This window comes from Brachypodium distachyon, chromosome 3 (assembly GCF_000005505.3).
Source record: "Brachypodium distachyon strain Bd21 chromosome 3, Brachypodium_distachyon_v3.0, whole genome shotgun sequence".
In the NCBI taxonomy this organism is placed as follows: domain Eukaryota; kingdom Viridiplantae; phylum Streptophyta; class Magnoliopsida; order Poales; family Poaceae; genus Brachypodium; species Brachypodium distachyon.
In genome coordinates, this window is record NC_016133.3 from 58,525,151 (window position 1) to 58,539,636 (window position 14,486).

Here is a 14,486-nt window from a genome sequence, read left to right on the forward strand (position 1 = left end):
ATTCTCGAGTGCAAATGTAACTTTGACCTAATCATTAACTCCCTCTGATCCTAGAAAAAGGAAGTCCAACTTCGAGTTTTACTAAGTTTACAGAATGATCTAAAATGTTGAATGTAAAAATGTATACTCCCTCCATTTTAAGTGACTCAAATTTGTCAAAATATGGATCTATCTGTTACCTAAAAAACGTCTATACATGTTATATTTCCGCACTTAATATGGGACGGAGGAAGTATAATGATGGAAGTTGTAGATGCTGGTACATTGTTCTATATCTTAGGACAAAGATGAGACTTTATATTTAGGAACAGAACTACGTCATTGAACTAAATAAAAGGCAGAATTTCAGAATGTGCCACGCCCTTGGTTTCTTTGCCAGGCTACATCAATATAAACACTATAGACAATATTTGAAATGTGAATTTGTACAATTTACATGCCATGTTGCTATGTGCTGCTCTAATGTATGTTAGGCCTAACCCTGTAACAGAATATTTTTCAAGCTTTTGACCTTATTTTGGTCATCCTGTGAACCGAATGGCAAAATACATCTCTGCGATAAATTGACTATAAAACCGCCAGCCACAAACCGCAATAGCCAGCAGTACTGCAAGTTCTTCTCTTGCAAGATACTGACTCTATCCCACAGTCATCATCAGCCCTGCATTTGTGGTTAGGAAACACATCTGGTACATGGCACGCACTCTCCCATGTGGACCCAAAGCTCTGCCGGAAAATTGTCTCTGGGCAAACTTGAGATGACAATGCACTCACACGAATTGGTTGCTCAGCATCCTGCAGCATTGTAGATATCATTACTATGCCAGTAAAAATCAAGTATGATCATCGATCGTGCAAATAGGAACTAGGACAGCATATGCTTCACTAACTTGTAAGTTCTAATTTAAGATGGTTAGGAATCATTGACAAAAGAGATGACACCTTAACAGATGTCCAATTGCTGGGAACATCCGATGCAGGAATTTTCTCATGCCATGTGCTCCTTATAGGAAGGGGGTGGCCCTCGGTTGTAAATATGTAGTTTTGCTTCCTCAAGAATGAATCATCATAAAGGAGGAAAAGATATTTGCACCTGCAGAAGAGTTTTCAACTGTCATGTCAACAGGGACTAAATTTATCACGTCAACTGTTTGTGCTACCAAGTGATTTTCTTTCTTTAAAGAAATAGTAGGAATGAAGATTGACGCTTACGTTTCTGAAAGAAAGAAGCTGTGTTGATGATCTTCTTGTTTCATTGTTGAAACATCTCTGATACTAGCAAACCCCCCTTCCACTTTAGTATAGTAATTAAGTGACCCTATAATAGCTTCGCCCACTTCTAGGTACCAAGGATCTATAAGATTGTTATGTGTTAGCGATATGGGAATGGAGAAAGGAAAAAGTAGTACTGTGATGACTTCTGTAGTAGCCAGCGGTCTCTTCAATGGAAATATATATTGAACCATATTCGTTCAGAAAAAACTATTCAGGATGGTCCAGTGGAAAAGGTGTCATTAGCTTTTAAAGAAAAAGAAAATGAGTATTACAAATTTATACTATTTATTTAAACAACATGATTTATATAAAAGAAAAATCAAAGTTGCACGTGGAAGACCATGCCCATGTGGAAACAGGGTGTATATATAAAACGCAAAATAGCAATTTATAATGACCTCTATGGGGTTGGAAATCTATCTAAACATAATTAGTGAAAGATTTATATATTTGTGGTTTGTTGTTGTCTTCTTGAGCACACCTTTCGTTGCTTGATAAAGATAAAACGTAGACTCGGCAAACTCCGGGCGTAAAGGATAGTACTTCTCTGTAGGATGCAGTATTCCGTAGTCTAATAGATATCTGCAAAGTACAAAGCATGCATCAATAAAACAGTGCAATTTTATAAGCAAGTTTTGGCCACATTCTTGTGCATCCATTCTGACCTTATTTGAAATAGTCAAGAGGAATTTTATTTATTTATACCTTTCAGGAAGCACGCCAAACCTTTGCCATACATTGTAAAATTCACGATGTGACAGATTTGCAGCAGCAACGTCTCCTAGTAGTGTCTGGTGAACGGTGATGATGATATTCCGCAAACAATACAAGAATTAATATTCCGCAGTAAGGTGGTAATTCAACCATGTACGGGGCAACAAACCTGAACACCAGGCCAGAAGGCCTGCAGGCTGGTTAGTTGCCAGTGTGTTGCTTCTCCAGTCCTGATATCGGCCTCATGATACCTATCAAGCCAGATGATCAGTACGGTTCAGTACAAGCATATTGCAGTGACAAGTGACATGGATGAGATGTAATAATTTGAATGGTTATGCCATGAAGAAAGGTGCACCATGGGCCATGTCGGAAATACTTCTGCACCGCAAGGTAAGCTGAATGAAACATATCCCAGTACTCGTCACTTCCGAAAAGAATGTATGCCTTAATCAAATACTCGTAAAATGAATCAACTCCTGCGAACATTTTGAAAAGATCACCAACAAGTCTCAAACACAACATATTGTCTAATTACAGAAAATTAAATGAAATATAAAAATTTAACTTGTTAAATCAACAATGCTGCTACAGATGTGACATGCTATAGGCCCATAAAAACCACACATGCTAACATAAGGACTCATCACATGAGCACAAGGTCGGTAAATCACATGGGATCACAAGGAGTAGTACCAGCACCAATGCCTGACGAATATTCAATCCACTTGCCCGACAAAACATCAAGTGTTGAGCCTACGAGATTCAGTGAACTCCTCATGCTCCATAGCTTACGAAGAGCACGATGAGCTGCAGCTTCATATCTAGAATCACCGGTCAAACGTGACAATGCACCCATTTCAAGGATAAGGGAACCTGCAAAATTCTATATATCTTAACTAAATCCAAGAGATCCAACGGAATAACAATTTTGCCAAGGAATATGGAAACAGAGTACTCTGCGACCCACCACATCCTGATGTACTTGTTTCAGTTGTCTCGTTCTCTATCACTCCGTACTGGCAAGAGTAGTATTAGCATAAAAAACGATCCATTGACAAAATATAAGCTCAAGCCATGCCAAGTCATTGATTAGCAGGATTGCAATATAAGCAAGTTATGGAATACGTATGATCTCAAGTAAAGTTTTGCAGATAATAACAAAACAGGTTATCCAGAAGGGAAAAGAAGTAATTATGCACTAATGTTCTGTACTACGACAGTAGGACTGCTATTCGTGGCAGGAAGCGTGCTTTTTTGGTACATCCTCAAGTAAGCGTTCTTAAGAGTGTGCATAATTAGCATTAGAAACAGGTGCTTCCAACAGTAAGAGTATGTTACAGTCTACTTTTAGAAAAAATGCGACGACATCATCCAGACGTTCCTTTTCAGTTTGATATATTGAAAGTACCCCTGGATTTACATAAAAAATCTATGTTGATGACTTTATGTCAAGAGTCCTTCAATCTTATATGTATACTAGACTTAATTTACAAGCATGGATCTTTTAGTATTATATGTTTTCTGCAAATGTACATGCTTGTAACGGCTTACTGCTTGGGATCAGAAAAGTCAAAGGTAATGAACCTTAAGATTGATCCAGGCATACGGCAATCCAGTAGGTGTCTCGAATGCTGGCAGAAATCGGCTGCCTAAATTTTCAGCAAGATGTAGCAATTGGTCCTGATATACTCCATCTTTACGCTGACTGATGTAGTCCTTTGCAAGAATATGAGCAGAAATAAGCCCCCCAAGAAGTCTTATGTTACACTGGATAAGAAGAAAACAGGGCATGAAAAAGTGAGCAAAAAAAGCATGAGAAAATGAGTGTTGCTTAAAATCATGGGGTCAACATGTCACTGTTCTGTTGTTGTGACCAAATCAGGGTTTTACCTCAAAAAGATTAACCCGGGCGTCAACATCAAAAGTTAGGTTTTCTGAAAGCCAGGTAACTCCTCTCTCGAATTCTGTGAGGTTACCTAAGACAACAAGACTGCATGAGCCAAAACAGAGAGGCATTACCTATCGATCTTATGAATACAAGTGTGGTTTTGAAGAAACAATGTGGTAGTTCATATTCTAGTCAGCAAACGGTAAATCTCAAAGTGACAAGAAATATTACAACTTCATAAATTATACCTTGATAATGACTCGACTAGTGTCAACGCTGATCCATTATAATCATGTGGCAAATGTTCAAGCTACAAGAAGGAACAAAAAGATGATATTATGCCATGATATCTTTAAGCTTTTGTGACTTCAATTAGGAATTGGAAATTTGTCGATACATTAATACATTTAGGTTACCAAGCTCACTGAGGGAGTCAGTGAAGCTTTTAGTAAGAGGCTTCAATTCATCATGCTGAAAAGGCATCAAGAACACACAAAACATTAGATTGTCCACAAAAAATGAACTAAATTTTGTTCAAACATTCTCAGAATAGCTGATGAACATACAGGGAATGCATACGCCATGTAGTTGTCATAGGCATGATAAAACCTGTAAAGAACGGGAATGAATCAGTACTAGAACCCAAGCATTTCCACACTCCCAACAGAACTACAAACGCAAGTTGTACGGCACACTGCATTTAGGCAGAACGTGGGATGGGAAGCTTGATATTAGTAAAAACATGCAAATTATCAGCTTTGATACATGGAGCTGTCGAGCTCGATATCTGGAATGCTTTATCACCTGCAGACGAGGCCTTGATTTGGAAAACTTAAGAGGGACACACTAAGCGTGAAAGCATAATGTTGAAGCTCCGCGGAGCGAAAGATTTTTGTCGGCACTAAGAAAATCAAGGTAACCTCAATTTCGGGATGCAAAACTGAAATTGATTTCGAGCTTTCACAGAGATTATGCAGCGATTCATTGACCACAGGGGCTCGAACACTACGTATGTACAGGCGTGAGCTCCAGAGGCTGGGCACTGGTCTCAAGAAATTGAACAAAGCTTACATCATCACATCTAAGCGAATTGGCGAAGACTTTCAGTTTCAGTCTTCGGGAACAAAGAGTTGACATCCTACGGGAACAACCAAAATCTTATCCTTATCGGCAGCGCAATGGAGTGTTCTCGAAAGCTATGGGATTCGAACAAAGGTGTAGCTTACGACGGCGGAATTTATATATACTCACATCTCGACGACCTTGTCCCTCATGTGCAGCCTCCTCGCGCGCCCGTACCCATCCCTGCCGCTGATGTCGGCGGCGGCGGCGCCTCCGGCGAGAGCCGCTAGGAGAAGCGCGGCGGCAACGAGCCGCGCCGGCGCGGGGCGGAGCAGCCGAGGAGATCGCATGGGGGGCTTCGTGTGGTGGGACGGGGGGCCGAGCTTGATGGTGTCCGATCGGGATCGGGTCGATCTGTGCTGGTTTGATGGAGAATGGATAGTTCTCCCCTGCTGCCATTTTCGGACAGGTCTTCACATGTTGTACCAGAGATGCTGGCGTCATGCTTGTCAGCCACGTAGGATTTTAGTTCTAATGGTTTCTTATAAATCTTTGAAGAAATTTGAACCGTGTATATTAGACCCCAAAATTTAGCTCTTGAATGGCCAATATGTGCTTCTGTTTATACGGTTTATAACTGAAAAATTCCAATCCCGGCTGAAACTGAGAAAATTCTGTCGTAAACAAAACTAGCCTATAGAGCATAAATCCATCATTGACACTAGATGCACCGACTATGAAGCATTAAACAGCAGCCGTAAACAACATCTGGGATAGGTTACAGTATAATTTCGGCCGCATCAGGTGTTCACAACTGAAAAGATCTTTTATAGGTGCGGATTAACTAATCTACTGATACTCTAAGTAGAACTGACAAAAATGGTACAGCGAAATGTAAATCCAAGGCCCTTGCAGACTAAACTCCCTCGTTAAGACCATCTCGTGTTTTCATTCAAGAACTAACTGGAACGCTGGTTGTAATCATTGATTGCCTGGGACTCATTGCCTGGAGTAATCCACTACCGCTTGCACTTGGCTTTCCCCATTTTCTTCCTCTTCTTGTCAGCCTTTGGGATCTTTGTCTTGCGAATTTCCCTCTTTTCTTCCTTCACTTTCTTCTTGTGTTCCTTCCGAGCAGCCTTACTTTCCTTGTTCTCCAAGGGTTCTTCCAGTATATCCAGGGATTCTTCCAGTATATCCAGGGGTTCTTCCAGTATATTCAGGGGTTCTTCTACTATATTTTGTGCCGATCGTTCTTGCTGTTTTTTAGCAGGCTTCTTTTTAGTACGCACAAATCCTAACAGCGGTTGGTCATAAAGTTCATCTGCTGTTGGTTCATAAACAAAGGATGGGCGTTGCATCATTGACATGTTGACAATATCTGCCTCGCATTGCTTCATGTAATCCAATGTCTATGCAATGGGAGCAAGTACACAAGAGTTAGACCAGCAAGTACAAACATTAGAGAGACAGAATAAACACAAGATAGTTACTAAGAGGTCTGGGAGAGATCGCATCCTATACCCTGAACCCAATATGTAGAACCAACATGATAAATGGTGCTAACATCAGTTACAAAGAAAGTAATTTCAATACCTTGAAGCATATAAAAGTAGCATGTTTTACATTAGCATCATTGGTGATCGATGAGAGGAAAACATATTTAGTAAATAAAAATATGTTTCAGAAATAAGGGTCTGTCACAAAAGATGCTCGCTGTTGTAAAATAGTTCTGTCAAAGCTGCATAAATGATATCATTAATCTTATTTCTACCTGCACCGAGACTGTGTTAACCTGTCGGATCTTCTGCCCGAGCAAGAGCATGGTAACACGTAGATAGCGATGATTATAATGTAATGTAACTATTGAAAAGAAACATAAAGACATACCTTTTCCAGGTAATCATCAACATCTTCATCAGCAATGTTTTGATCAACCACGAAATTAAATAGCTTTGATACTGTCATGACAGTGACACCTCGTCTTTCAAAGAAGTCCTGCAAACAGTAATACACACATATTGAATACCACAAGTTTTCCATGTCTGATATAGATAACTTATACTCACAGTAACATGCAGGCAATCTTCCTTCAAGAAGACCAATGCTGAAGGATGATCGAGGTCGACAGATTGTGAAACATCAATGATGTACAAGTGTCCCTGCACAACAAGCACATAAGGATTTTCTCCACAAATAACACAATTAAGAACATTGAATGAAACCAATTATCTGGGAAATTTATGGTCTGAAAAAGTCTTAATTAAAAGTGTTCAACTACCTCAAAATAAAGAATGTTATATTCACTCAAATCACCATGGACAAGCTTGCACTTTTGGTAGAGTGTCCTCATCGTCGTAATTATCTGAAAAGAAGTTGCAGTAAATATATGGCAAAAATGATGCATTACACGTACCAAAAATTCAATACTTGGGTGTTGAGTGGTTCCTTATTGTCTCCACTCTTCTATAGATAAGAACATATTTAGCTGAACTTTTGTAAAATATTTGATGGTAAACAGAAAATGTTATCCAAAGGTATGGACAAATATCGCAGTCCATCCCATATATTTCGCATGATAGCATGTAGTAATGTAAATGGGCATTATAATAATTAGATTCAAACAACAACTTCCCCATAAAAATTATGTGGACAATGATGATACTAGAGGCCTTCCCAGACTCATGTCACTACTTACTGATACCTTTATTGACAATATTTTTCAACCATAAAAATAAGATTTTCGTTTCGTTTTTACGAACTGGACAAAACATAGGCAGAGGCATCCTTTGTTGTCACATTAACGCATGATTATTGTTATTAATTACATGGACGTGCCATGGTACACTGGGGTGGGCATTTTAACCGAACACCCGAACCGAATTAACCGGAACCGAAACCGTTTAAACCGAAAACCAATAATTTCAGTGCAAATTCGGTTCCTGATTTTGAAAAACCGAATTAGTTTCGGGCAATTCGTTTTAACCCTCGGTTAACCGAGCTAACCGAATAAACCAAAAAAACTCACAACCAATCCCACGTTCCCTTACCTCCGCCTGACCCACTCAGCCCAATAGCCCACCAACATCTGAACAGTAAAGGCCTCGCTCCCGATTCCTCGTCCCATGACCCAATCGATCGTCCCGGAGGCTCCCGGTTCCCGTTCTCTCCCTGCTCCTGCTCCTGCTCGTGCAAATACCCTAGCCGCCAGGTACGCCGTCAGTCGGCACCGCCACGCTGCCCGGCTCCCATTCTCTCTCTCTCCTAAATCCCTTTCTCTCCCGGTTTGTTGATGCCCAGCCGCCAGTTGGCCGCCGTGTGCCGCTTGCAAGCACCGACGTCCAGAATAACCGAGGGCTGCTGCGCGAGGGCATCTTTCTGGAGGCATGGATCGGTTCTTTTCGGTTAGAACCGAGAACCGAACCGAATTTTCGGTTCTGAAAAATTTCGGTTTGTGATTTTGCTTTAAACCGATCGGTTATGGTTTTGCAAAAACCGAAATTTCAGAAAAAACCGGAGCCGAACCGTTCCGGTTAAACCGAATGCCCACCCTAGTACAAATTATCCTTTCTAAATGGCAGGATGTGAACACCTATGCTGCATAACACACAATTAATACCAGCCAGGCCATTAAGTAGAAAATGTAATACAGGCCTCAGCAAGGTACATCTCCATCTTGCCAACATTATCATTGTGGATGTCATGCATGCAACCCAAGATCATGATGATCTGGGTTGCATGCATGACATCCACAATGACCTAAAATTTACAAGACATTTGACTGAGCTGCTAGATACTTTAACATCTATAATCATGTAGTGCAAAGCAAAGTTTACGTCCACTTTTCGACAGATAAAGCATGACAGAGCTACCTAATATGGTAAATATAAAGCGCAAATGTTAGCCTGTTAGGTTTTCCATATGTCATGTACCTCAAAGTAACTTTTGCGCAACTTGTCATCCGATAAGGCAGCATCCTTAAGATGAGGAGCAGCCCGACCTCCTTTTCCTGAAGGAGGATCAAATCAATTTGTTACATGTATTGATAATACCGTTGAAAGTATTCTTCTGTGATATTCTCCAAGCAAGGTGTATGTTCTTAAACAATAATTAGGTAGTGATATAGCATTGTTATCGGAGAAAATTGATAAGCATCCAACTGACCAACGATATCATTAATTTTACCTATAAACTCCATCACCAAAACATGAAGCCTCAAGTGCGACGGCGATGGGCATCGAATTCCAGCTTCTTTAACTCTGAACAAGGGTAAACTCAAATATTATAACTTACCTGAATTTTCTATGTGACTAACTGAAAGCATTTAAGATTTACAGAACAAGAGAAAGGAGGATAGAAATTTGATCGACTGAGAGTCAGAATAAAATCAAAGACAGCAAATATAGCTAATGTTTCCAAATGCATCCCCTTTAAATCCAGTTCAACAAAAGAATCGCACTGAAAGAAAAATCTTGCCAAATTACAACAAAGCAAGCATGAATAAAGCATGCCACGGCAGAAAAGTCCTCACCGAAAAAGATTTCGCATTTCCTTTTCAGCCCAGGTCTTTACCATTTTCCGAGGGTTATGCTTGCAGTAACCATGTCTGAAACGATAGTCTCCCTGAACATATCGGTCTCTATCCCTGCAACAAGACAATAATGTAGTTTGTTCACATGCAAACTTTTTAGAATCAAAATAATTTTACAACTATGGAGATCCAAGACTTACTTAAAAACAAGTACAGAAGTTTTATAGACTTTGATTGCAAACTCCTGGCCATCTGTCTTTGTTGCATGATATACATTTGCCTGCATTGGAAAAAGACGAATCAACTGCCGCAGTTAATATTGAGTCAATTACTCTGTTGTAGAAATACAAAATAATCCCTATACATAATGGTGAATAAAAAATTGCAACTTGCTGCTCAGGATGCATTCTCTATTTCCTTCTGTCAAGACCTAAAGTAGCTCCGAATTTCCATATAATGTTCCGAAAATGTTGTTTAATCCGCATATGAAGTGAAATTGGCAAATAGAGGAAGCCATGCCAATAAGATATGCACTGCATCTTGAAAGTTACAAGTTACCTCTTTTCCCGTAGAAATACAACCATTTATATTATAAAAAACACCGCGATTTAACATCTTAAACAAAACCATGCGTGTCCTTGGGTCAATAGCCTGCATAACAAAAAATGTACGTTAAAAATCTTGAACAAAAAATGTCTAGTATTCAGAAAACTACTTCACTGAAATATTATTCACAAGGTACAGTTAAAACGTGTTCTCTCTCTTCGAGTTGATCATAAACTCTACGTGGAAAAAGGAACAAACATGCCCTGCCTATAACCACTGGAAGTTCTGTGAAGGCATACAACGAGGTAAGAACCAGGAGGTGAAACAGGAGCAGGAATGACCGAATGAGAATTTGACAGGAGAGCAAAAGGGGTGACAGGGGAACAGAGTTCATGCTTAATTTGCTACGGGAACCCACAAGTGCAAAGGTTTGATTCCAAAGCAGATAATGCAATGAGCAATGAGCATCACCCAACAAAGAAAAATGTAGAAACCTGTTCAACTGTAGCACGATCAGCCTTCCCGGTGTTGCGTGTTTTCCCAATTGCAGAATCTCTTATGCAATCCCTGATCGCGGTCGTCACTGAATTCGACATCCCCACGTCCGGTCTACCTTCCCACTCCTGAACCATTGGAAACGCACGCACAGCATCAAATATTCAGCACAAGATGCTACAGGACGCAGATGAACAAAGCATGCCCGCAGGAGCAGAACACACACAGGTGGTTCGTTCCAAATTCCAATCTGTTGTAAACTAGAGTGTATTTTAGACCCCAAAATTTTGACTCGTACCCAAGGTACTGCGGAATTGGATGAGCGTACATAACATACCTCCAAGGGGTCGGCGCGGCAGCGCGAGGCGAGCTTCTGGGTGCGGTTGGAGAGCGGCTGGAGGGTGTTGCGGGAGAGGACGCCGCCGTGCGCGTTGGGCCTCCGCGCGGCCGATGCAGACGAGAAGGCTGCGGAAGGACGGCCCTCCGCGGCGTCGAGCCAGTCCAGGGCATCGCCGACGTCGGAGTCGGAGTCGGACCGATCCTCCTCGTCATCATCCTGCTCCTCCTGGACAGATGCTGCTGCTGGTGGTTTCTCCTCGGCGTCGGCAAAGCGGGAGCATGGCGACGGTGCGGCGGCGGCCATGGTTGTGTTCGTGCACGTGGAGGGCATGGAGTAGTAGAGGGTTTTTTTTTTTCTTCAGAAAGCAGCGCGGGTCTTATGGACTTATGGTGGATTGGCTACCAGGGCCCAACAAAGACTGCGGCCCGCTAAGTTCGACCTCCCTTGGACTTTTAGCCCACGGATGGAATGGAAGTGACGTAGGTTAATTATTTCTAATGTTTTGACATGAATTATTTGTACACGTGCAACGCCCGTCTCTAAAATTTAGTTAGTATGGACGTGAACGTACGTTTTTACAATATAAAACACGTGTTATAGAGATTGTATGAAAAAGTAAACTCATTGAACAAACTGAGTATTAAACTGCATAAGAACATGAGACTAAGGGATACTATGCAATTCACATGGACTGAAGTGCAAATAATTATCACAAAAGGAAAAAGAAAAGTAATTGCTTTGGACCAAAGTGGTCTAAAAGGGAGTCGATGTGGGCCGTTAGATGCACGTGGGCGTACGTTGAAGATTTTATTTTCATGCCAATGTAAAATTTTGCATTAAAATCATGACAAGTATTTAGAAACGGAGAAAATAGTATTAATATACTAGGTGGAAAGAGGTTTTAAAACACAGCTGGCAAGACGATTGTTTGTGGGTATCCGGCCTTAGACTGGAATACCCATTTTGTGCATACATGCGGTACTCACATGATAAATATTCAACTGCACACAAACAGAACTAGTATCGCAACATTCCGTACATGCATTGTTTAGCTTAAAATACCAAAAGATTTAACTATCAAATTAGCCTTGCAGCGGAAACATAAAAAGGTAGGCTAGGCCATGGGCGGATGACTCGAATTTCGCCCTGGCTCGCCTGATCGTCGACATAGAACTCGTTGGCGTCCATCTCTTCTTGCATTTCTACCGATTCAACGAGTCAGGAGAGTACTTTGAATGTACACACAAACATGAGAAGAATGTGGCGGCCAGGCGGGGCCTACATGGAAACACCTACTTTGATACGTGATAAGACAAATGATGATGTGAAGGCTAGGCTTGAGTTATAAATAATTTGCAACTGTACAACATTACATGTGACACCAAAGGAACATCTTGTATTACTTATACTAGCAGAGTGTCCGTGCGTTGCTGCGGAATAATTTTTCTCGTGTGGGAGATCCGTCTCGTGTGGGAACTGATGAGGACGGAAGCTTGCACTCGTGTCGTGCGGGAGATGCGCTGAGGATGGACGAAGACGGACGGCTCTTGCTGAGAAGTCGCCAGCGCTGTGCCGCGCGGACCGGGAAGCTTGTCCGTGTCGCCGCGTGGGGAGGGATCGATGGGCATGTTGGGAGATCCGTTTCGTGTGGGGATTGAGGAGGACGGGAGCTTGCACTTGTGTTGTGCGGGAGATCGAGAGGAGGGGGCTTGCGCTGAGGATGGGCGAAGACAGAAGGCTCTTGCTGAGAAGTCGCCGGCGCTGTGTCGCAGGGACCGGGAAGCTCGGCCGCGCCGCGTGGGCAGGGATCCATGGGCATGTCGCGTTGCAGGAAACTAAAGAAAGTCACCGCGCTGTGCCGCGGGGAGCTCGTCCGTGCCGCCGCGTGGGGAGGGATGGGCATGTCGCGTTGCAGGGAGCCAGGGACGTCTTCGGTGCTGTGCCACGGGGAGCTCGTCAGCACGACTGGGAGAGATGCTGCCGCGGGGGTGCCGCGGACGGCTCGGATGCGGGAGGCCTTCTTTTTGCAGGGATTGACAACAGCTAAGCGAAACGTTTTTTTTCTCGTGTGGGAGTGGCATATCCCTCGTAATTTTGATAAAAAAGACCTATCGCGACGTCCATACCATCACCACCAACTCCAATTTAATATATTGGTATAGATGTGCACCAAGACGGCTTTAATTTAATTACAAGGAACCATCTAGTAAATGTTTGTCATGAGAATTATTAGCAATGAATGAGAAGAGTTTAGAATATTTTGGATAATCAGATGAGCAGAACATTTACAAGGAACCATCTAGTGAATGTGTGTCATGAGAAAATAAAATATTCTAGAAGGTTTGAGGGGTTGTATGAAACTTGAGATATTTGTCGTGGAAGCTCCTAGAAGAAACTATGATATTTATCATGGAACACATGTGCAATATCTTCATAGAAAAGTAAGAAATATTCAGATGACGGGGATATTTTAGTATAATATTCTAAAGAACATATATTTGTAGTCTAATGTTTAGGATGATGACACTTCATGCTTCCAATGGCCTTGTACTCTTGTACAATTATAAACAGGGGTGCTGCCTCACCTCACATGAGGCGTACTCGAGCACATTTGGCAAAGTGGGATTCGAAATGTGATTACTAAATTGCAGCCAAGTCCATAAATAAATAATTGGATACAATTTTTTTTTAAAGACATACGGGATTTAGGCTGAAATTAAATTGGAGGGCATAACTAGCGCAAAGAGAATTTGAGGTCCTTTTATATATTTAATATATGAACGAATTCGACACGTACTCGGAACACAGAGACTTGATTGTCTTTATCTGATAAACACACATAAACACATATACGTAGACATCAGAGTAGCAGTTTGTTTTTTAGATTAACATAGTAGCAATTAATCAGTTGATTTAGATACACATATAAATGGACCATGTTGACTCACTCATATGAATGGTAAGTAGTAATATTGTCATCGAGGAGAGCCCTCACCTACTCAATGAGATTGTGACTTTCACCTACTTCAGATCGGGGTCCTTATTGGCGACGTTTTGGATGTAGTGTCTGAGGCGGCTGAAGACCTACTCCGTGTTGGTGGAGAATGTGGCACCGTAGCGTTCATATTATTGATGTTCTTATGCACCGAGGCATTGATGAGCATTATCGGAAAAAGTGAGTATATATGTCGGATAGAAGGGCGACTCGAATACCATAACTAAGTCAACGGCCCGCCCTATATTTCAGAGATGCTGACAATCTTCCATTGGCGATCATCGTTGACCTTAGCCATGTTTATCATGAGCATTATGAAGCCGACGTTCCGAGATCACAGGGTGTGCGGCAAAGGTTGTGGTCACAAATGACACTAACTTCGTGGGACGAGATGAATGAGTCTTGTCGGCTTGAGTTCAATGAGTTCTGTGAGCTTCTCGCTCTATCGCTCTGCATGAGAGGTGATTCAAAATTTGGATTGAACCGACATACGACATTGTTGCTAGTTACGTTGACATGCCGGAAGCAACATGAAAATTAGGGAGTATATAAAAGGAAACCGTTACAAACTCTCTATACAAACCGAAAAAATTACAAGCTGTATACTAGCGAGAAAAAAAGATTAATGTCGTCATTT

At 41.6% G+C, this 14,486-nt stretch overlaps 2 protein-coding genes across 4 annotated transcripts; both read right to left on the bottom strand.

Annotated features, from left to right (window-relative positions):
* Positions 1 to 327: 327 nt before the first annotated feature.
* LOC100826047 (alpha-mannosidase I MNS5) lies at positions 328 to 5,426 on the bottom strand. Of its 3 annotated transcripts, none has more exons than XM_003573062.4 (15): positions 5,132 to 5,419; positions 4,447 to 4,489; positions 4,286 to 4,351; positions 4,129 to 4,190; positions 3,883 to 3,982; positions 3,577 to 3,759; positions 2,960 to 3,008; positions 2,686 to 2,865; positions 2,348 to 2,468; positions 2,159 to 2,240; positions 1,981 to 2,066; positions 1,757 to 1,857; positions 1,213 to 1,354; positions 943 to 1,093; positions 328 to 795 (listed from the first exon to the last, which is right to left on the bottom strand). In XM_003573062.4, the coding sequence occupies exons 1-15, from the start codon at positions 5,290 to 5,292 to the stop codon at positions 568 to 570; spliced, it is 1,755 nt and encodes a 584-aa protein (XP_003573110.1). In that variant the 5' UTR covers positions 5,293 to 5,419; the 3' UTR covers positions 328 to 567. The 3 variants fall into 3 exon arrangements, with proteins under 3 accessions (XP_003573110.1, XP_024317540.1, XP_014757240.1); XM_024461772.1 differs by lacking the exon at positions 5,132 to 5,419 and adding an exon at positions 4,952 to 4,971; XM_014901754.2 differs by having other exon boundaries at positions 653 to 795; positions 891 to 1,093; positions 5,132 to 5,426.
* Positions 5,427 to 5,657: 231 nt separating this feature from the next.
* On the bottom strand, positions 5,658 to 11,188 carry LOC100826358 (serine/threonine-protein kinase RIO1). Its single transcript, XM_003573063.4, has 11 exons — positions 10,852 to 11,188; positions 10,514 to 10,642; positions 10,032 to 10,124; positions 9,674 to 9,753; positions 9,474 to 9,587; positions 9,128 to 9,201; positions 8,875 to 8,951; positions 7,224 to 7,307; positions 7,012 to 7,104; positions 6,833 to 6,940; positions 5,658 to 6,354 (listed from the first exon to the last, which is right to left on the bottom strand). The coding sequence occupies exons 1-11, from the start codon at positions 11,182 to 11,184 to the stop codon at positions 5,962 to 5,964; spliced, it is 1,578 nt and encodes a 525-aa protein (XP_003573111.4). The 5' UTR covers positions 11,185 to 11,188; the 3' UTR covers positions 5,658 to 5,961.
* Positions 11,189 to 14,486: the final 3,298 nt, after the last annotated feature.

Excerpts from the sequence above, each read along its gene's own strand:
- LOC100826047 (XM_003573062.4), bottom strand. The coding sequence starts at position 5,292 with ATGCGATCTCCTCGGCTGCTCCGCCCCGCGCCGGCGCGGCTCGTTGCC. Across the intron at positions 3,983-4,128 it reads CTAGTCGAGTCATTATCAAG|TCTTGTTGTCTTAGGTAACC; the intron begins GTATAATTTATG and ends TGGCTCATGCAG. Across the intron at positions 2,241-2,347 it reads TATTTCCGACATGGCCCATG|GTATCATGAGGCCGATATCA; the intron begins GTGCACCTTTCT and ends CTGGCTTGATAG.
- LOC100826358 (XM_003573063.4), bottom strand. The coding sequence starts at position 11,184 with ATGCCCTCCACGTGCACGAACACAACCATGGCCGCCGCCGCACCGTCG. Across the intron at positions 6,941-7,011 it reads AAGATTGCCTGCATGTTACT|GACTTCTTTGAAAGACGAGG; the intron begins GTGAGTATAAGT and ends TACTGTTTGCAG. Across the intron at positions 6,355-6,832 it reads TTGATGATTACCTGGAAAAG|ACATTGGATTACATGAAGCA; the intron begins GTATGTCTTTAT and ends CCCATTGCATAG.